Source organism: Leuciscus leuciscus (assembly GCF_965113295.1).
Source record: "Leuciscus leuciscus genome assembly, chromosome: 24".
Taxonomy (NCBI): domain Eukaryota; kingdom Metazoa; phylum Chordata; class Actinopteri; order Cypriniformes; family Leuciscidae; genus Leuciscus; species Leuciscus leuciscus.
In genome coordinates this window covers 12,719,806-12,743,671 of record NC_138723.1, presented here as the reverse complement: position 1 = coordinate 12,743,671, position 23,866 = coordinate 12,719,806, and the positions used below count along the sequence as shown (strand labels likewise).

At 38.2% G+C, this 23,866-nt stretch overlaps 1 protein-coding gene across 4 annotated transcripts in view; it reads left to right on the top strand.

The window, feature by feature from the left end:
• LOC309489596 (diamine acetyltransferase 1-like) overlaps nt 1–23,615 on the top strand; it is a 61,131-nt gene extending 37,516 nt beyond the window's left edge. For 2 of the 4 annotated variants that reach the window (XM_082158443.1, XM_082158444.1), the window contains exons 2-6: nt 20,861–20,912; nt 20,986–21,069; nt 21,225–21,326; nt 21,408–21,448; nt 21,677–23,615. In XM_082158443.1, coding sequence (XP_082014569.1) covers nt 20,861–20,912; nt 20,986–21,069; nt 21,225–21,326; nt 21,408–21,448; nt 21,677–21,847 — 450 coding nt within the window. In that variant the 3' untranslated portion in view covers nt 21,848–23,615. Of the gene's footprint in view, nt 1–19,427; nt 19,597–20,860; nt 20,913–20,985; nt 21,070–21,224; nt 21,327–21,407; nt 21,449–21,676 lie in introns of those variants that run through there. The other 2 variants (XM_082158442.1, XM_082158445.1) reach the window with 2 other exon arrangements.
• Nucleotides 23,616–23,866: the final 251 nt, after the last annotated feature.

Sequence of the window (23,866 nt, the reverse complement as noted above, 5' to 3'; positions counted from 1 at the left end):
TTTATTGCAACTCTTTTTTTAGTAGGGCCCCAAAACACGGTTTTATGGTATCACACAGACTTTTTATGTGTTTTATACTCACCAGCTTCTGTCTTCATAAAAACAGAATCCTAAAAATTGACTGTTTGTTATTCTGACTTGCGTAAAGAGATCCTTTGCCCAACCGAAAAGCTCTGAATTATAAATAACTGCGGGGAAATGTGTGCTTCTGTGACATTCTGTAACTGTGACAACATCATTTGAACAACGTTCTTGTTGATGCACAGTGTTTGCATGTACCCGGATTAGGTTTCATGGGATCTGTATTGACTGGAAGAGGCCGCAAAGATGCCCTCCGAAAGCTCCTTAATAGAGTGCCCTTTTCACGCCACTGTTCACATACCTCATTTCCTTCTGTCACCGAGGGCCATTTAGTAAATGCACAGAAACTTTTCTCACTTGAGGTATAGTATTGCAGTAATGTGCTTAATGAGGCTGTAAAATTAAATATTTTACTAAAGCACCCTGCTGCTGAATGTACATTAATAACCTAAAAATGTTTCTGGTTTTGTATTTTCAGTTTATGTGTTTAGAGCGTGAAATACTCTCAAATTAAAGTCCTCAACGGACACAGCCAGTGATTCAAGGCTAATTTGACTTAATTATTCCATGACAGCTTATCGAACTCTCTCAGAATGCTTCAACGGGTCTTCTGGCGATAATCAATGGTCTTTTTCAAAGAAAATAATTATTATTCTCATGCCACAAACCTTTCAATTGAACCTCCCCCATCCAAAATTCCCCATCTCAGTCCACCCCGGGCCCATCCCACCAGTGTGCAATTGTCACTGAGCCCATATGTATTAAGACTCTCAATTGGTTTGTGAAGAGCAAGCTCATAAAGTCTATATTATCCTAAGGAGGATTTTGATGGTTTCACCACAAGCTATATGTGGAGAGTCGAGCAGATGTTCCACTCCTATGAGGGTAAACAGTGTTTGTACGGCGTGAAATGAATGCCAAGGCTTTTAATCGAGTTAAAAGAGAAGAAAACACATTAAATAAAACCAAAGGAGAACTAAGGGTTCACACAAGGTAATAAGACAGCGAGAGGGAGCCGGAGAAGAATTCCGCTGACAGAAACTCGTTATGTCAGTTTTCAGAGCAATTTCAAGTGGATTCATCAGGATAAAAAGAGCTGTCGGTTTTATTTCGCACTGCCGAATCCACCTGTACGACGAGTAGAAGTTCAGCATGTTTAGTAGGCGGGATTAGTTTTATAAATGGGGTTTGAGTTACAAAGACGTCTGACATTTCCTGAACTAAATGGAATGGGAATGGAATCTGTAATTATTAAGGTGGGAGTGCTATTTTCTGAATGTGGGTTTTATAGAAGGTCGTGCTGCATATACTGTATGTGATTAATTATGTAATTATAGCATTGCGTATAAGTAAGGAATTAATATAATTAACAATAGCCATTCGGAGCAGTTTCCGGGATCAGATTCTCTTTATTGATTTAATTTTCTTTTTATGTTGGGATTTTGGCACAACTTATACCACCAGCTGTTATTTTACACAGAAAGTTGGCAAAAAAAGAAGAAGCCTAAATCGATAACAAATACGCGTGCCAGGCAGCACAATGGGATTTTTTTTAAGAAAAAAAAGAAAGAAAGTATTTTTCTATCTGGACGAGGTTACTTTTCTGAGAGGACACCTGAGGTAGCCAAAAAACAGTATTAAAATGCTCTGTAACTTTTATTAGAAAAACACAGATGTTATCCATTCAGATGGAATTGAAATCATAAAATGTCTATGAAACACAAATGTTTCTGGCCTCCTCAGGGAACACTGATCATTCTGAACAGGGGTTTTGTTGGTGGCATCTGAAAAAGGGCCCATGCCAGTCAAGATTAACAATTTTGAGAACCATTATGAATGTGTTGAAAGTTACACGATTTAAAGTCCTTATCTAACACAAAAAATGTAATGTAATGTATATGCTACATTAAAGCATTAAAAGGTTTCGAGGCAGAAAAGGTTTCTTAACTGCATATTCACTTCTTACACTGCAGTGTGTGAGGCATCGCTGACAGAAAGATGCCTTGGCGCAGCAGACTTTGAGCACAGTCCTTTTGCAAATGACCATTGACAAGACAAAGGCATCCATCATGTGAACTCCACTCAGGGGTTTTGACGAAAAGTGGGAGAAAAGCATTTGAGGCAGCAAACGGAATTTTACCCTTGTGAAGAGAGCCATTCATCAAACATTACAAGTGGCACCCCAGAGATGGAGACTTGAAGACTTTATAGAGAGCTAGAATATTGCTGGAATCCTCCCGCCACAAGATTTCTGCACCTCATAACAAACCACTGAAATGTCCTTATTACATTATGTATTACGATTTTAAATCAGCCGGTATCTAAGGCTGCTGCACGGTTTATACGGAAAACTAATGGACTCTCCAGGCCCTCTAACTCTTGCTCTGGCTGATTGTGGAGCTCTTGATGGATCTGCCCCACCTTCATCTCCTCCAAAAAATGTGTTACTTTTTTTTTGTATGTGGGTTTAATAGATCAAAGTTCCTGGAAAAATTGGTTTGGATTTGATGTCACAAGTGGACTGTTTCTCTTTATCTGCTTTCTGCAGATGAACACATAGTATTTTCTGACGGAGGTGCTCATAGTGGTGGATTAGGACATCACTGTATTAGAAGAACTGAGACAGAGCGGTTACGTGGTGTTTGATGTCTTTTTCGTTCCCTCTGGGCCATGTGCAAGGATTTGGGTCCGCCACACTGAAACATCTGGATAACACTGAAATGTCCCTGGTTTTATTAGATATCCTCCTGGTCATACGTAACAGGAATTTTGAATGAAGTTCAGTTATTTATCTGGGAATTTGCATGCATTTATTTTTCTGAGTACAAGAATGTTAAAGGACTCTTTTTTTGTTTTTGGAAATGTAAGATATTACATTTCTAAAAGGTGATTTTTAAAGTAATTGTTTGCTCAAGTGTGTGCAGTATACAAGATAATACTAGGTGGAATATAATATCTCACAATTCAATGCGTTCAGTTTCACCAATTGACAGTGTGATGTCATAATTTGATAAAATTGCCAAAACTTTTTACACAAAATTTTATTGAAAATTCTAAATAGCTTTATATGACAACTGGATAACTTAAACTGAAACATGATGAGGTCATGTGACAAAACTGTAGAATTTTAATGTTTGAAATGATTCTTTTTGTCAGGTTTAAGCTTTTTCTGTTATTTCAAAATGCTCTGACTGATTTCCCCAGCAGGAGTTCTTTTAATACGTGTGATGTACGGTAGCTATTAAATAATGTAACACACCACTTCACATCAGAAGAATTGGGTGACAGATTGTAGGTATGTAGTTTACAAGGTGTTAGGCAAAACTTGCCAAATTCAAAACTTGCCAGACATTTCTCACTTTTAATAAACACATGTTTTCATTACTTTTATTTTGATCCTATCAACATTGTATCAACAATAAAAAAGGTAAGTGATAATTAAAAACAAGTGGTTGCCTGTGTTCTTTTGTCATGTTTTATGTCTGACAGCAATAGAGGCAGTAGCTCTGATTCAAAACCCAATCAGATGCCTTGCTGTATACTGCCTTCTGTCAGCAGCCTTCTGAGAGAGCTTTATGTGTCAAGGAACCTCATAAGTGACTGATTTGGAACTGTCTACACATGGAGCAAGTCAGTAAGCCACACAAATAGAGCTCCTCACACAGAGCACACAGGAGACTTTGATTCCAACAGAGGTTGATGTTGCTACACAAACAGCATGGAAGTAATAAGCATAGAAACATTATTTCTAGTGGCAAAAGTTCCTTGTCAAATTAGAATGAACCCTGCATTAATGAATAATGACTGAATGAATACATGAATGAATAAAATGATTGAACGAACCCTGCATGTATGAATGAATGACTGAATGAACGAACGCTGCATGTATGAATGAATGCATCAATGAATGAATGAATGGACCATGCATGAATGAATGAATGAATAAATGAATGAAGTCTGCATGCATGCATAAACGTATGAATGAATGAACCCGGGATGAATGAATGAATTAACCCTGCATGATTGAATGAATGAACCCTGGATGCATGAATGTACGAAGGAATGATGGAATCAACTCAGCAGGCATGAAATAATGAATGAATGAACACTGCATGCATGCATGAATGTGTGTATGAATTAACCCTGGATACATGAATGTATGAATGAATGAACCCTGCATGCGTGCACAAATGTGTGAATGAATGAACCCAGCATCAATGAATCCTGAATGAATGAATATGCCTAATCTGGCTTGCTGGCTAGCTGGTTTAGGATGGTCTAGCTGGTCTAGCAGCTAAAAAAGTGTCTAAAAAAATTCAGGGGTTCAGGGTTATTATCATTGACAACTTATTCTAACCCTACCAGTCTACTAATACTCTACTAACACTTGAATAAGAGTTAGTATGTAGGTGCAACGTTACTAAAGGTGTACTCACACTAGCGCCCGGGCATGGTTTGCTCAACCGTCCCTGGCCCGCTTGGAAGAGGTGGGCCAGTGCACAGTTCAGTTGGACTCGATGAATAGGAATTGTAGTTTGCGAGTAATGGGCACGCCAGGGCACGGTACAAGACAGCCATGCCTAGTGTGAGGACACCCTTATAGTCAACAGAATGGTTTAAAGGGACCATCAAAATGAAGCGAAACCGACATATTTATAAAAAAAAATAAAAAAACTGTAACACTTTATTTTACAGTGTCCTTGTTATAATCACAAAATTATTACAACTTAATATTCAAATAAAAATAGCATATTAATGATACTAAAATAATACTGGGCTGGTTTAATATGATAATTTTCAGCAGGGACATCTTATTGTTTTATCTCTATTTGTGATCAGATTGTCAAAAGTTATGGCCAGTTAGTTACGCAGCCCACCAATAACATGAGGGCATCCAGCAGTACTTTGATTAACAATACAGTCTCCAGCAATAAACACAATTTATGTGTTTGAGTCCAACCACAACATGGTATCTTAAAAGGCAGCATAATGATGCTGCCTACCTTACTGAATAGGTTTTGTGCTGGGATTCAGGGAACATGACTTAAATGCTGCTGGCAGCTCACTAGGTTTTGGAACAGAGCTGTTGACTCTCTTCAAACGATGGGAAACCACTTCAAAAGACCACACTTTGGTGTCATTTTCTACTTTTCCTGCATAATTATAGTGACAGTTTTAATCAATCAATGTGCTTTCAGAAGAATGACCAAATTAAACCTCCGCTGTTTACACCGAAAATGCCACTTCAACTCATTTTCTCACACGTCAAACAAGCCAGGAAAAGAGGGAGGCTAAGAGATGGAATGGAGGGAGATTCTCAGCAGCGCTGTGTTTTCGTGCCAGCTCCGCTTGTTTCATGTTGAGAAGATTCTGACAGAAACAGACAGATGGATGTGAGGTATCAGAGGGAGAGAAAACGAGGTCAAAAAGAAACTTAACAGGAAATGGAACAGAGGCCAGGATATCACAGAGCCAAACACTCTCAATAAAACATCACTCATCAATTGCTCACTTCGTGTTTGCTTTGGCGGCTCACATGAAAGCTTTGGGTATAGGAATGCAATGGAGATCAAAAGAGACACTGAAATTGACCAGTGGATGTTTTGAATATGGTAGCACTTTGTAGAGAGGATATACTCAGTAAATGTGACTAGACTTTAAATCAAAATCCTGTTTAGAATATAAAGAAGATTATTAAAGTCAACATGAAATGTTCGCACTCCTGTTTATTTTTGTAATGTAATGTATTTCAGTGTGAAAAAATGTATGCCAGAACTTAATTTAGTACTTTGGGAATTGATTGGATGAATTTATTTTGATGTAAAACAAAGGTAAATAAAAATAAATCATCTATAAGCAGAAACAACTAAATTGTCACAATTATATTCAGTTTAGTTTGGTTTTCTGTCCTTATCTTATGTTCATTTCCTGTGTGCGTGTGTGATGTGTTGCTATGGTTTCTGATTGTCCTGTTCAGCTGCGTTCACCTTGTTAATCTGTGTATTTAAGTTCCTGTGTTTGATTCCTCATTTGTCTGGTATCGTCAGTGTTACGTGAATGTATTACTTTGCCTATACCTGCCTTTACCCGAGTTTGTTCTGTGTGGAATTACTATTATAGGCTATAGTCTCTTCATGCTTCTTGTCATGTTCTGGACTTCCACGAGTCAGATGAAATATTAGTACATGAAAAAATATATGACAACCAGTGTTGGGTGGGTTTACTTGTTTTATTCTAGTTCTTATTCTCTCTTCCTATTAACACTTGATTGTGGGTAAGTTTAATAAACAAATTAAACAGTATTTTGAACAAAAAGCTGAGAAAATCACGTGAAAGATGAGAAAGGCTGAGAAAAAGACTACAACATGCATAAGCAATGCTTTTATTCCTTGTTTCTGCTTCGTTTATGTCCATGTTTTGATCTGGAGGTTCTTTACTCTTTCAGAAGATTCGTAATAGCGCTCCCTACCATATAACAGTGAAAACTTGGATTGCCGGAAAATTCCGGAAGCGTTGTCTCATATATTACAGAAAATTCTGTCAATGGCGGGGAAAGAGTTAAAAAAGTGTGTTCTATATAGAATGAATGTGTGTAGCATGAATGAAATTTAGACGTACTAGCTACATCCGCCATGTTTTCATTGGCATGTTACCTACGGCGTCAGTTGTGCCGCTTCACCTCCAATCACAAATCCTCTCTGGTGGCCTCACAGGATAGTAAAATGTTCATCGAATGTGCACTTTAAAATCTTGCCAGAAGTAGTAGGTCATCCGGGAACTTTTTGCCTATAATGTTTTATGAATACTATGAAATCGGACACACTACTCGGCTTACATACTGTTTTTCGCCTACAATATAGTATGAGAAGTAGTGGTCGGATTCAGCGAAGGTCAATGATCCTTATAAAGACTGTGTTTTTTGAACGATTCGTTTGATGAACGACTCAGAAACTCAGTAACTGGTCGCCATCTGTGGCATATTGATGTAACCTGCAAATTCTGTAGCTATCCACACACACTCAAGCTCTCCAATCCCACTATATTCCTATAATAATCTTAAGTACACACATCTCCACAAAAGAAAAGAGCCCAGTGGCGTGGTGTTGTCGAACAGCAGTTTAACTCCAGTGTTTATCTCTCTTTCCTCCGTCAGCACAGCCAACTAAAACCATTGATTTTGCCCTGAGGGCTGGAGAGGATGAAGGTGCCATGTGGAGAGCCCGAGTGGGTTGGAGTGTTGATGTTTGTATGCAGTATTAGTGGCTGTTGTACTCAGGCATCGCACTCAATGCGCCTATTGTGCAGTCCACTGCCAGATCAATGAAGACAGACAAGCTCGGGCTTCACCTTCCTGCAGAATGGGGTTATTGAAAAGGTTTAGAAAACACAATTGCTGGGGAAATTTCAGCTGTGCTAATGCTTTTGTCATTAAATCTTTTAGCCGAGAGAAAGGTTCAGTAGTGAATGTGACTAGCTGCTACTGTTGTGCATTTATGAAGATAAATACTGTATTATCCTTCTGAGATATTAAGAATTTCTCAGGTAAGAGGTGATCTGATTTCAGTCGTCCAAGTGACATCATAATAATAGCTACACTGGGTAAATTATTTAGCCTAGAAATCTAGACGCACCCTAGCGGCAGCAAAATTTATTTTGCTTCCAGGGTAGTCTAGGAACTCTCCGTTGACTTTCGAGCTGGAAAAACCAAACTCGGGTCAGGCCAATCACATCGTGTATAGAGTCGGTGGGCGGGCTTAACATAATGACGACAGAGTTGTGACGGTTCCGTGTGAATTCCCTGCTACTTGAAAACAAAGAATGGCTGATGACGAACAGCGGTCTTTCGAATCAGCTTTGGCAGCGACTCTGGACTCTTTGAGAAAAGAACAAAGAATGGCACTTAAGTCATTCTTAAAAAAAGAAGATGTGTTCGTAGTTTTGCCGGCCAGATATGGCAAAAGTTGAATCTATCAAGTAACGTTAGCTCCGCTGTTGGGAAAACGCTCTGGTTGGTTGAAGCGCTGTCCTATTGCGTGCCGAGGGAATTTGAAAAACAGCCGTTTATCCCGCCCCTCGGATTGAGCCGTGTCTATGGTGAGTTGCCAGACCTAACATCTTTATGTAGGTCTGGCTTGCCAGGCTATAAATTATTTGGAATAAGAATAAAAGTACTGCATGGCTGGTTTATTTGCATGTTTTAGTGCAATATTCACTAAAATGATTATGCAAATGTTTTTTTCCATTATGCTATGATTGGCTCATTACCCTGTCAAAGCGATAATTCCTAACTGTCATGTTCACAAATTTAGTGCATGGGTCAAACTGGAAATGATGACTCATTTTTTTATGACCGACAACCCAAGTCGAGCCTCAGTCCTCATGAGCACAACAGCTCTTTATATAGCAGAATAATGGTGTAACTTCTCCAAATTGTTTAATTTCACTTTAACAGTTCTTCAGAAAACAAAGTTTTATTTGCCAACCTTTAATAAGATTTTTGAGGAAGAACTCATCAGTAGATTTGCAGTGTTTGTGTGGTTTTTGTTGAATGTTTCATAGCTGAACTAAGCCAAGTCTGTTTAATTTCCAGGAATCAAATAGAAGGATAAAATGCATACTCTGAATTCACTGAAAGCTGAAAGGTTCAAACTGCCAAAGGAATGAATGTGATTCAATCTTTTGAAAGATATTCAACAGTTTGACTTTGAGATTGTTTTTCGCAAGCAAAGATATTCTTTAGATAAATCAGTTATGCATATATGTGAAACAGGAAATAGTTATTAAACTTTACAAAAGACTTCTCAACTTATTAAATTCTGACCAGCATTCTGACCAGTTATCACAAGTGGTTCTCATTTGGTTTTGCTTCATATCAAGTGGCAACAAACAGCACTAAAAAGAAAAAGAAAATCATCAGAGTGTCTATTTACATTAAGTGAAAATAGGCCACCTTGTTGGCACATGCTATTTATACTAGCAGATATTCTGCTGATAACAGGATCAGTGGCATTGAGGGTAGGACAGGTCTCTGTCTTTTTCTGAACAAATTTTTCCCTTTTACCGTAGCGTATCAGCTCGGAGTAGCATTTATCTTATATATAAAATTAAGAAAATATTCGACAAGTGTATAGTTCGAATAAAGTGCCAAACGGGCATTTAATATTGAGAATAAACTGTTTTAATGGGTAGGGTTAGGTGTATGGGGCTTTAGGGACAAGTAATGTCCCAATAAGGCAGCATCCATTTTATGATTTTAATACATTTAATTATTTACACTGACTATGTTGTTATTATTGCACACTGGTTTATAATACTACAATACTCTTAAGTGCAATTTTAGATGCACCAAGTAAATAGCATTTAACTACTAAGCTATTTATACTTAGCGCAAAGAAAATACTGCTATTTTCAATTAGCGTAAATAGCATCTATCACTATTTGCAGTGGGGTTGGGTTTAGTGCCTAAAATAGCAAATAGTTAGGGTTAGCGGTTGTCAAAATTAATTTAGTCAAAATATAAAAAATGTAATGGCTGTCAATGGAGAAAGATGCTTATTGCTAAAGTTACGACATACCAGCAGATGCTAACTAGCTAATTATTAACTCTTTGGCCTATACGAACTCTTGCAGAAACTGCATGTTTTTACATGCTGGTGTATTATCACAGTATTATTGATTCCAGACCACCTCTTTTTCAGTAAGTTCTTGGCCAGAGAAGCTGCTACGTTGCCCAAGACTTCATGCTAACAGCTAAAGTTAGCATTGGCAATGGCAGACTAAAAACAGTAAGAGGGATGTTGATGCCCATGTTGGAAAGATTGTCCGAAACAGATGAATCCCTGGAAAATCCTGCCAGGAACTCAGTTTTACATGTCAGCGAACCATTATCGAATCTGACTTCCCATTTCGGGTTGACACAAGCACATGCCCTGTTATGACTGGAACAGATAAGCCTAAGTTATGTATTTTACCCCCTGACGATACAGCTGAACATCCCTGCAGGGAAAGTCACCAGCAAACTGAATGTGAAAATGCATACTCATTACCAGGAGGGTGGAAACAAATGACAGTGACTTACACGCGACAGCACATTAATTTGTGATTATTTACAATGGTGGCCATTGTGTGGCAGCATGCTAATTTTGTGGCGTTTCTAATGAGCTGTGACAAAAACTGCAAAATAACACAAAAAAAGAACACAAGAGGAGGAAAGATGAGGGTAATCAGGAAGTGATTATAGTTTGTCACTTAATCACATGTCTCCAAGGGATGTCTCCATGTCTTAATTAAAGTGCCACAGCAACATCATTTCACCTCCGGAGAGAGACGGCTGAAGTGTGTTATCTGCGAATATGGAACCAAAAGTGAAAAAAAGGAAAGACAACCTGAATGTGTCACTGGATTATAATCACAGATCAAGATATCAAGTTTTCTAAACAATATCTGAGTTACATTCATTAAAGCATAAATCTTTGTTCTGATTGGCATAACGTTGGGATCTCTGTAATTATTAGGCTACTAAAGTGGGAGTGTCTGTTGTCTGGAGGTCGGGGAAGGTCATGCTGAATTACAAGAGTTTTAAAAAAAAACTGAAATCAACAAGACTTACAGTATGTGATTTTAAGGCGTTTAAAACAGAAAAATCAGCCTGTAAATGACCAAAAAAAAAAAAAAAAAAGGAAATTGTTTGAGTTGAAATTATTTCTATAGTTTGCTTGTAGATAATGAGGAGAGAATCGGAATCAAAAGTTTTCCAGATAATAACAATATCAAATTAAATGGAAAAATGTCACAATGTATAATAGGTGTCTTTAACTACTATGTACTAACATCAGAAAAATTTAAAATTATATTTTTCTTGAAAAACATTTACACTGCTGCTATTGAGGAGGGATACAAGTAAAGTGAGACCAAAAAGTTATTATTCTATTCTATTCTATTTAAAAAACAATGAGAGAGAGAGAGAGAGAGAGAGAGAGAGAGAGAGAGAGAGAGAGAGATGCACTTGCTCCATAGTTCTTTAGCAATGTAGTATAAAACAAAGTAAGACTTTAACTAACCTCCTCAGGGAAAACTAGTCTGGATGGAGCTAAAGACAAATACTTCTGTGACTACACCGAAATAAAAGCAGTGGTGCAGTTATTTTTTACTGTTTTTCTGGAACACTGCAAGTACACCACTCCAGTCTCCTATGCTTGTACTGTCTCTGAATCATTTATCATAATATCCGGCCTCTTCTCAAACGAAATGTGCGACTCCCCGCTTTCCGCCAACACATCCGAACAAATCATATTTACTATCTCTAAATCAAACCGACACTTTTAGTGGGAAGCATCTGATGTATTAAAGAATACTCATGCGCTTGCTCACGGCACTGCCTGTGATTAATCCTGCGTCCCATCGGCACAACCTGGAACTCCCCTAATGTGCTTGTGCTGTCGAAACGTTTTGCAGAGCAAGTCTGTCAGCTTTATGAAGTCGGACTTATTTAATGGAATCCGCCTGCTGCTGTGTGTCTGTGAGGGTGGAAGTGAGGGATGAGGGATGTGAGACGCGGTCGCTAGCCCTCTATCTGCATCACAAATGACCGGGAAACCCCTCGCTCGTGTGTCCATCACTAATCCAAGTTGTCAGTTTGAGTCCCGCCGCAGGACCGAATGCAAAACATCTGCAGTGAACATCTGGTCAAGAGCAGTACTTAACTGATGGGGATGAGAGGTTGTGTTTATCATGTGTTTCCGCAAATGGCTAGCACACAGTTGCTGGGTGAAAGAATCACTGACAGCTAGATTTGCTGTTAATTGTTGGTCAAAAAAGGAACAACTTCAAAATCAGCATGTTCATTTATATTGTATTAGTGAGAACATTAAATGTGCACTAAATGTTTTGATGATAGGCCAACCTCAAATCAAGTGGCTTGGTAAAGTTGCCATGCAATCGAAATTGACTATTCTTTTTTTTGGTTTGTGCAGTATTTTATCATAAATGTGACCAGTGCTGGCAAAATAAGTCGCCAGTTATTGTTATTTTCACATTCTTTATTAAAAAAACCTTCAAAATGATGCATGATTTGTTGGAATCAAACTGAGCTACACCTGTCTGAAGTCAATACGATCAGCAAAGTAAATCTTGAGAAAAATCGAAAAATTCGAGTTTCTGAAGGTTCCAAAACAATTGCCTAGCAACCATACCTTAGAATCCCTGGTAATAACACCAAATTTGGCACACACCAAGTCAAAACCAAATATCTATAGGGAAAATATACATTCAACTTTTTTCCCATGATACCACAATTGTTTGATTAACGTTAATGAAACTGACAGCCTATATTAAAGGGTTAGTTCACCCAAAAAGGAAAATTCTGTCAGTAATTACTCACCCTCATGTTGTTCCAACCGCGTAAGACCTTCGTTCATCTTCGGAACACAAATTAAGATATTTTTTGATGAAATCTGAGTGCTGGGTCACTCTCCATAGGCTGCTAGGTGGCCCAAACTTGCTGGCCCAGAAAAGTTATTAAAGAGATCGTTAATAAAGTCCAAGTGACTACAGTGGCTCAATCTTAAGTATATCAAGCAACGAGAATACTTTTTGTGCGCAAAAACAAACAAAAATAACGACTTTATTCCACTATTCATTTCCTTCTCTCTGGGCCTCGTAGTGTTTTTGCGTAGCGCGTCTGTGTTACACGTCACCACGTAGGCTCACTATTGGCCGACGCTGGTCATGTGTCTGACGTATAACACAGACGCGCTACGCAAAAACACTACGAGGTGTTAAGACATAATAGATAATGTTTGTGTAAATACTCGCCAAGACAGATATTCAGCATGAGTTTTAAAATCACATTTCATTTGTTCAGACTCATGCCATCGAGAATTCGCTATGAATATTCACAATTTTGGAATGCTGCGCTTTAAAAATGATACCAAACTTGTGCTGAGTCACCAGTCGTCAAGAAGAAGCAGAGAAAAACTGCATTTTTCATGGGCAAAGGAAAGGTACTCCTCTTAGAAAACGTACAAATAAAGATACTTTTAGACGTTTAATTGCTATTTGGAGCATTGGGATCGCTAGACAAGGGCTCAATGAACAGATTTTTGTAAAAAACTCATATTCTACCAAAACTTTACATTAGCTTGTGCGCATTCTGACTCATTTTGCCGCACGGGTCACAAATGATTTATCCTACACATCATTATGTTTTTTAAAGGAATAGTTCACCCAAAAATTTGCTCAAGTTTACTCCCATTACTCCCTATTTACTCACCCTCAAAGCATCATAGGTGTATATGACTTTCTTATTTCAGCTGAAAGCAATCGGAGTTATATTAAAGCCCCCCTGTGGTGAAAATCAAGTTTTTAATGTTGTGTATGTCTACGTGGTGTTTTTAATGTGCTTTAAGACAAACCATATGCAAATGCATAAGTCAACACCATTGCTAAATATTTCTATTTAAAACTGTAGTGAACCAAAAGACAGTCTCATAAACGCAAAATCGATGGTGTTTCTGACGTCAAAAACTACATTGTAACCAATCACGTCAATGTGCCAATGGGCTTTAGCATATCATTAATAGCAAACTAGCAGGGGAATCTCAAGAGAAGCCAGGTTATCCAGGTATATTTTTTGTTGATATGAAAAATCGATTAGATTTAGCAATATGATATTATGTATGATATGATGTATGATATCTGAGCTGCCTGACTCTGAGATGGTGAACGGGAACATAGTTTGTGTAACATTAGCAACACATTATTAGCTGTTTGATAACCTAGTCAAGCAAATGGCTAATCACATTAATTACCGTTACGTGTCCGACGTTGTAAAGAGCGATATCATTGTGCAGCGTTTACCTCAGTAAGTTGGCTGAGTGAATCTCTGAGCTGGCGTGAGTGGAGGTGGGGCTAATTATTAGCATATTCATTCAGATCGTACAAAAACATTCTAAAGAGATTGGATAAATTCATAAGAATTATATCATACAAAAGCATACAAATTCGCAATCGCCACAAATTTGTCAAAATGTCAAAATAGTTATGAATTGCCATAAGAGTGTGTGGGACTTGAAAAGGGGCATTTAGTGGAAAGTAAATCGGTCAATTTTGACCCTTTTTTAAAGATGAAGTGTGTATTTTTTTCTGTCATCAAATAGGATTGCAAAAATAAGTACCTTTTCAAATAGTTTAGAATAAAGAAGAGAACAAAATCACAAATGCAAAGTATAAATCACCTTTTAGGCCTGACGCTTCCTAACTAAACACTCCTGTCTGCAACTGGATAATTAGTTTTACATTGAAAAATTACACAACTGCATTGCAACACCTTGGCAACCGCCAACAACAAATTTACAGTAGTTGTCTCTGTGGTTGTAGGTGAGGTAGAGCTTCAATTAAGACCTTTACACTGAGTAGGCCTAAACCCAAGAATCATTATAAACATGATTTTTATTTAAATTTTTTGTCTCGTTTGAACTTTCAGAAGAATTCTTACAGCTTTTTGAAACATTTACGTAATTTCGGTTCTCTTGAGATACAAGATAAACATAAGAAAATGAGGCTGGCTACAAAGGAAGATTCAACCATAAAAAATATGATTTTTTTCCCGCTCAACAAAGCTTATTGTTAAAGCAATAAAAAGTGATTTTAATGAGCACCGTGCCCCTGGAAATAATGCGTACTGATGCATAATACAACAATCAGATGATATGCTGTACTTCTAGAGCACAAATATTAGAAAACTGAGCTTGAGAGTATATAGTAGCTTTCACTGTGAACTCCACAGAAACGAATTAGGGATCCGATGAATAAATCCAGCATAAAACAACAAGCTGTCTTTTTGCGGATGTTGTGAATGTCCATCTTCTAGCTCTACCTTGGACCGAGAGCATATGTTCACTTTCATCTCTACAAATTTTTTTTCCTGTCTTATCTTTGCAAATCAAAATTTTAGCAAGCTCGTCACTGCCACAAGGCAGCGACATTTTCCTCACAACAAGAAAGCGAATGGAAGATGGAGTCATTTTAAAACACAGAGGGTTTTGATCTACATGTTCTTTTGCACAACATGACTAATGCCGTTTAAATGGACTCTGTTTTATTTCTGTGCTCAGTGACTGTTAACGTGGGAACAAATAGGAGCTGTAACCTTTAATCCTAAAAGCAGATCATTTACATAATCATTCTTTATCTGTTAAAGGTGATGTAGAAATGTCAATCATTCCCCAACAATGCTATCTAAATTAGAGCGCCCCAGTGCCTTTAACGCGTGTCCCCATGAGGAAAGAGAAAGCTAGCATTTCCATTCATCTCCCAAAGCCTTCACTAGCAAATAGAGAACAGAGAAAGATTTTTGGGGGTTTCAGATGAGGTAGTTACACCATCTACCAGCAGGAGGCTCAGGATCATGCTAACTAGTAAGCTTAGCAGACAGAAATTACATTAGCATAGCTAATAATAGCTATTAAAATCTTATAAGGACTGTTCTGTTGACATTGGGACCTCTGAAGTCCCTTTCAAACCTTATGACCCTATCAATATGAAGCAGATAATCTCTAGGATGTTATTGAACTCTGAGATCAACTGCAGGGGAAAAAAGGGAAACGCTCATGGGGCGTAACGTGTCTTTGATACATATGGTCTGAGTGCACAACAAGCTAATAAGATGGCATAAAATCACTAGCCGCACAACATCTCTCTCTGGAGATGCAAGTAATGAGAGGAGATCAAATCCAGTTTGAGCTCAAGAGCAAATTCTTGACTATCTGCTGAAGTGAAGACAGTTGGAGAGATAAGGCAACACTGACACCTTGATTAGCTAATTTCCCGTCGTTAATCAAGTTTAGGAATCAGGCACAGCTGGCCTGACAGGTGACAGCTAAACAGGTTTGTATTCACTTAAATTACACAATTGAGACAGGGCTTATCATCCTCTAATGGCCTATTGAGGAATTGATTTGCCTTGTGTTAAGGCCACTCAAGCTTGCCATGTCGGTTTTTAAACTCACTTCTCCTCCAATACCTCAAACAGTCCCAACTGAGGCAAATCTTGCCTTCTGATTTTTTCTTGAACAGTCAAACATTAAGGTGTCACTACAAATAAAACCAATTTTCTAACGACAACAATGCTGCTGCATATTTTTAGTCTAAGGGCGCTTTCACACTGGCAGTTTAGTGCGGACCAGGGCACGGTTCGCATGAAAAATCGCTAATGTGAACGCTGTCATCGGACCCGGGTGCGCACTAGAGTACCGAACCCGAGACTACCTGGAGGAGGTGGTCTGAGCTCGGTTGCTCCCGAACCGTGGCGCGGTTCGCGTTAATGTGCAAGCAACACGGACTCGGGTGCGTGCTTGTTCAGGAAGTATAGTTTCCCGCGCATGCGTATCACTGTCGCATCAGTGAAAAATCTTCTGCGAGCAGCAGAAACACGGCGTCCCCTGGATATGTGCTGAATTACACCATGTAATGAACATAAACGTAGTTGTCTCTCACTATGTTGTGCATAATAGCACCAAAAAAACAGACAAATTACAGCTATGCTCAGTCGAGTTGTATTCTCCATGCGTTTTCCGTGTGCGTTTGCAATGACGTAAGATCACTGCAAACGCACCTGGGTTCGATACAACTAATTGAGTGTGAAACCAGACCATCGCTGCGGGGGGCGCCGGGAACTAGCGCACTCGGGTTCGGACCGCAGCAAACGAACCCAGTGGAAAAACGCCCTCAAGCAGCTTTTCACAAAGTATTCACTCCCCACAGAGTCTCTAACAGTTTTGTCTGACAGCTCCCTATGTAGGCAGAATTTTAAGGCATCATAGCTGCTCTCCTCATGCGAAGGTTGTTCCAAAAGGTAGGCAGAATAATTATGCTAATTAATGTTGACCAAATTCAGGCAGCAATGTGTGGGCCTATTCATGTTCCCAAATAATCTTTAATCAAATAACTCCCTCTTGCAGCAACATCTCTTATCCGATGATGTTTTTCCTGGTGCAAGGGCAGAAAAACCTGTCACTCACATGATCAACCAAAAGCAAACCACAGCCATCCAACCATCCAATCAATTCCCAAATGGACAAAATCAATTCCTGCCCTACATTTTGTTCCAAAAGCCGCCTCAATCGAATATACGTCATAATAGGGAAGCTAAGTCTATTGGAACTTCCGTTTCATGCTGACTTTAAGGTCTTGGCCATTTAAGAGTGTGTGCAAGTGACAGGAAGTAAGAAAAATGCCAAATATCAGTGCCCTTAACGCACACTTTTCAGTAACAAGATACTTTATCAAGTAGTGAGTTTGATTCATTATAGTGAATCATTATGATTATTTTTTTTAGATGATTCATTCAAATACACATAATTAACAAAAAGATGCAGCATTTCCCTGTACTATAGGCTAAGTATAAATGTACAAGTTAAAGTTTAATACTATCACCTGTTTTGAGATAGGCCAACATGGACATTACTTCAAAACCCCTCATTGTTTTTGAATGAGCAAAAATAAAGCTCTGATTAAATTATACATTTTATACTTAGATATTTATATTTTTGAATTATCAAAATGTATAGACCCCTCAAGTATTTTCAATATAGTTACTTTTTGTTTGTAGCTTGTATTATAGCTAATTACTACAAAGCAGTAGCTTGTTCAACTACTTCAAATTATGATTAGCCAACACAATCTCAGGCCAATTCGTACGTATTTTACGAGGTGGCTAATTCGTACAAATTTATATGACCTCACTCGTAAGAATTCGTAAGATTCGTAAGAATTCGAATTCGCTAAATCGTACATATTTTACGAGTTGACCAATTCATATGAATTCGTACGAATGACCTACCCCTGACCCCGCCCCTAAACCTATACCCATCACTGGGGTTTAGGCAAATTGTACAAATTCGTACGAATTGGTCGTGAGATAGCGTTGGATTAGCATGTAGCTTCACCAACACTGAGTATGTGTGTGATCGAGATATGTTAATGCAAGGTTAAAGTATTGTTTTTGGCTTAGCAACGAGCTAATGGCAAACTCTATTGAACGTGAGTGATGGTATTATGACACAAGAGGTTTCTGCCAATGTAGAGTGTTCTAATTGGTCACTTAAATTGTTTTTTCAAAGTTAGTCTCCTATGTAGGCAGTAGACAGCGAGCCAGCTTAGCCTACTAGTTTTGGAACAGATCCAGTGTTTGGGAGAGAGCTCTTTCTCACTCCGTTGGGTGTAAAGAAGCCATACACACTATTGTACGCTTCTCTATTTTTGGCGTCTGATTAATGTTCCTGGCCGCTTTAGAGACTCTCTGATATATGGCTTCTACTTAAATATATTTTTCAAGAGAGGCGACACCTTTGTGTATTTCCTGTTCTATTTCATGTCTTTTTCACAAGTGCACCAACAAAATAATCTCTATCATTTTGTTAAAGTGTCTTAAATCTGAAGTGTATAATTTCTGTGCCATGGTGTCACTGAATTGCAACAATCACTGGTTTCTTGAACAATCCCCAGTCTTTAGTCAGACAAACAGATAGTCTCACTGGACTAATCACATGAACTAAATACATTTACATGGAGGATCATCGAATGGCAGAAATATTAAAGAGGGGCAGTCATGCTTGATATTTAAAAGGTGAAGTGGATTTCTTGGCACATGGAGACATGACACCATCATTATCAACAAAACCACTGAGAAAATTGCTGACAGATTACTTAACTGAAAGCCTTTGCCCCATCAACATTTTCTTAAAAGCCTTGACATTTTTGAGCAATAAGCTCATTTTCAAATGATAAAGTGGCTTGTGACAATTATTAGTTTATTAAAGCAGGGTTTCCCAATGGGAGGCTCATGATGCAGAGGTGGGTAGTAACGAAGTAGTCCTACATTTACTTCGTTTGAGTATTTTTTTGGAAAAATTTTAATGTGGGTACTTTAACTCGAGTACATTTCTAATGAAAAAACTGCACTTTTACATCGTTACGTTGGGCGACGTTACTCTCGTTACTTTATTTTAATAAAGCCAAGTTTATTTTAAAAAACAACTAAGGGTTAAATGCGTAGTTTATTCCAAGCGCGCTGAATCTTTTTAGGGCATGAGCGATGCTCAATTCACAAATACATCGCTCTTTTGAGTTGATTCTGTTCAAAGACTTCATCAAACAAGTTGGCAGATCTGTCTAAATTGGTTCGCAAATCAGTCTGAATGATTTGTCCAGTTTCACTCCACGCACTGAATTGTCTGAAGCTGTTTCACACTCGGAATCGTAGCAGGAAGGTTTGAACATCAAGAGCGTTGGATGAAGTGGGCGTGGACCAAAAACAGTTCAGCTGTGCGTGCTGCATGCGAGTCCCTTACATGAGAAGCTCGAACTTAGCGGAGGGTAATATTCTGGGAAGCGAATGAAGAAACACCTTTTGCTTCACTTCACATATGGGAAAAAGAGCAAAAGAAGAAAATGGCAAATTTTAATTTGCGTAAAGCGGAGCCCAAAGACGTGCCTGACATATTGCGACTGACAAAGGTAGACTTCACACTGGTTTATAGGCTACATATGGATATTTTAAAGTAAGATATGTAAGAATTATGCTGTCGAAAACGTTTAAAAAGTGCATATGCTTTAGAATACGTGTATTTGGTGTTCTGTTGCACAAAATCATAGTACAAGTCATCACATCTATTCTGATTTTTATATTAATGTGAAATAGTTTCAAATCAGTTTCATGACATTGATGAATTATCCAAATATGACCCTGCTTTAAAACAAGCCCTAGGCCTAGGGTGGCCATACGTCCGGATTTTGGCCGGACAGTCCGGATTTTAAGCCCCCTGTCCGGCGCAGCCTCAAGCCGGACACTCATTTGAAAATGAGCTTATTGCTCAAAAATGTCAAGGCTTTTAAGAAAATGTTGATGGGGCAAAGGCTTTCAGTTAAGTAATCTGTCAGCAATTTTCTCAGTGGTTTTGTTGATAATGATGGTAATAATAATGATATGACCCTGCTTGTTTTAAAGCAGGGTCATATTTGGATAATTCATCAATGTCATGAAAAAAAAAAAAAAAACGCTCTAGAATCTTTATTGGGACGCAGCAGCATAGCGTCTAATGCTGTAAGATCTGTGGTCAAACAAATGATTGGCTGAAAGCCGTGTCAAACAAATATCTGATAGGCTATTTTATCATTGATTAAAAACGTAAACAAGCCTCCACGACGTGGAGTCCATGTGCTGGCGTCATATAATAACATTAACATGCCGAAACGTCAGACCTCATTTAATCCGGAATGGACATAAGAGCACGAATTTGGCCCTAGAGATGAAATGTTATGTTTTCTGGCACTGTGTCAGATTATTTGTTTATTTATGCATTTCTTTTATTTCCATAAGACCAGAAATGTTATGTTTTCTGGCACTGTGCACTTTGCAAGAGAGGTTCATCTCAGTGGTCAGTTTTTGAAACAGACATCAAAATGTCTTGAATAAATACAAATACTGTGAACAAACACTTTTTTTTTGCCTCTTCTGTTACACATAGGTCTACATCAAGATATATCAAATTGTCTGGCAATGAATAGGCTACTTCAGGATCACTGTGATACCATCGAAATGATGGACAAAATTGTATTGTAGTTGAGAGTCCTATGCAATTATTCTTGCCTCACTAAATGCCGCAAAGTGTCCTCCTTTTGGTGTTATGGAAATGACCACCCTACCTAGGCCTGGGGCCAATCACCTACAGAACTTGATGTACAACATAGTTCAGGAAGCATTTTTTCTTACCTTCTGTAGGAACTCGCCATGAATGAAGAAATGGAAGACCAAGTTATATTAACTGAGAAAGGTGAGACGACTCTATATGTCAAATGTGAAATCTCATTAATAGTTTCCCCGCAGTGACAAGTTTTGTTTTTTAGATCTGCTCGAGGATGGATTCGGAGATCACCCGTTTTACCACTGCGTGGTCGCAGACGTGGCAGCCGAGCACCAGAAAGTCGAGGGTAAAACACCAAGATGATCTTTAGTGAACTGTTGAATCAGTTGTCTGTTCTGCAGTTGAATGTGAAACGTTTTATCAGAAGTTACGTCCTAAAAAAGGTGTTTTTACATTTAACATTCATACACAAAGTAATGCAATAAGTGTTCACACTTTTAGGTTATTCTGTGATTGGATTTGCCATGTACTACTTCACCTACGATACTTGGACTGGCAAACTGCTGTACCTTGAAAATTTCTATGTAATGAGAGAGTACAGAGGTAAGGGTGTGTTATTAAGGGTGTATCTTATGAAACTGCAGGCATTTTCTCAATCCCCCTGACTAATTTCATACTTCACAGGTTTTGGAATTGGGTCTGAAATCCTGAAAACCCTCAGTGATGTAAGTTACCCGTTTTCATCTGTTGCACACATGGTTTGTATCATTAAAGACACTAATCCATACAAAACATTTTTTGATACAAAACTCTGTAATTGCTGAAACAAAATAGTATAAGCAAGTCGTTTCAAACTTAAAATAGACCACATATTATGTAAAAGTTTAGTTGTCTTTATGGTGGTTGTTTTCATGCATTACACGTCTACCATAAAGAGTTGTTTCCTCCTACAGACAGCGGTGAAGAATCGTTGCAGCAGCATGCATTTTATCGTGGCTGAGTCCAACAAGGCATCCATCGACTTTTACAAGCGACGTGGGGCTTTTGACCTCTCGCTGCAGGAGGGATGGCGACTTTTCAGGATTGATAAGGAGAATCTCCAGAAAATGTCTGCTGAAGAGTGAGCTGGCCCAAAGTTACAGTGTTCAATGAGGGAGTAGGGATATCTCACAGCCATTTCTCAGTTTAAAATATTTTTTAATGACTTTAAATATTTTAGACACTGTGGGTATTAATCATGTTAACAAACAATTTAGTCTTGAGATGAACTTATAGCAGTACTTGTCATATTCTATAGTTTGCATGTCAGATTAACTAATAAAAAATCGAAAACGTATTTGTATTTAATTATATGCATAAGATAACACCTTCAGGCATTCCTCCCACAACAAATGTGGAAGTCATAACGGTAAAAGTGTAAAAGCAGACTACATACTGCACTGTACTGTAAATGACCAGAGAATGGATTGTTTCCTGGAGGGTGCTGTACTTTGCAGAATTTCCAGACTATTTCCAGACTGTACTTTGTTTATGTCCAGACTAGGCCAAGATCATGTGTCATGGGACAGATTCTTATCAACATGGTTTGTGAATGGTAATGTAAACTTATGTACGTTTGAAATCTTAGTTTAACGATACTGGAAAGCTCTAGAGAATGCATTGCAAAATGCAAAAGTATTCTTTCCACAAATTGTAGGAGGCTCTTGATGTTAAATAGGTGCCATCAAAACGGTCTCCCACTATTGATTTTGGACTTACCTTGCTAAATTATTGGGGTACATTTTTTGTAAAGAAACTGATACATTGATGATAACTGATTCATCAAAGATGCATTAAATTGATCAAAAGTAACTGTAAAACCATTTATAATGTAACAAATTATTTCTATTTCAAATAAATGCTGTTCTTTTGAAATTTCTATTCATCAAAGAATCCTGAAAACAGTTAGCCTGGAAGCCAGCCGAACTTAGCCCCGCCCACAACATTTGAGGTTGGGAAGTTCGGTCTGGACTTGATATGTGGTGGAGCAAATATGCTCGAACCAGAGCTGTTCGGAGGACCAATCAAATTGTCAGGGCGGGCTTTATACGATGATGGACAGATGATCAACAGTAACGTAATCATCCATGTCACCAAAGAGCGCTTGGGTTGAATTCGTTTGATGACTGCCGCTGGAGAATTGAGGTGTGTAGATTCCGCCATCGCATCTTATAGAAGATATCGACAGCGCATTATTTTAAAAGAGGATCAGAGAACCGTGATCAAGGCATTTGTCGATCGGAAAGATGAATGGAGAGCGTACGTCACTTACTCCATTGCTCTGATTGGTTGTAGGTCTATCCAATTGAGTGCAGAGGCATTTTCTTTCCTGGTTCGGTTGAAACACGCCCCTTAATCACAGCCTAATGGAGCAGTATCAGACTCACATTCTGACTAGAATCTGAGTATGACGACGTCAGGCTAGAAAACGGTCACATTTTTGACAAAACTATTAAGCAGCACAACTGTTTTTCAACATTGCTCATAATAAATGTTTCCTGAGCACCAAATCAGCATATTATTCAACTTGGAAAATTCTGCTTTTTCATCACAGCAATTAAATATATTAAATTTGATATATTAAAGGGTTAGTAACATTTCATTTTTGGGTGAACTAACCCTTTTCATTCCACAGTTCATTTTCTATTGAAAATATAGTATATACATATTTTACTGTATTTTTATTCAAACAAATGCAGACTTAGTAAGCATAAGGGACTTTTCAAAAACATTTGAAAAATCAGACTGAAGGTGACTTCAGGCCATGTTGTTATTACCGTAATTACAAGATTAAGACTTGTAAAAAACATTCACATCCTAGTAAAACTCGTAATTACAGATTGTTAACTGGGAATTTTCTGACAGCTCCCATTTGTACAACGTGACTATGAGAGTGTTGTCATAGAAAAGCTTAATTCCAAGTCCGAGGATGTAGAATGGTGAAGTAGAAATTCACATGCTGTTATCTCATCATTACGACATTGCATGAATGCAGCATGAACCATATTTTTTTAATGGAAGTGTATGTCTGTGAAAGTTTCTTCAAGAATGCGGCATAACAATTTAGTCAAAGGCAATTAAACCTTAAAGACAATTGGTCCGAA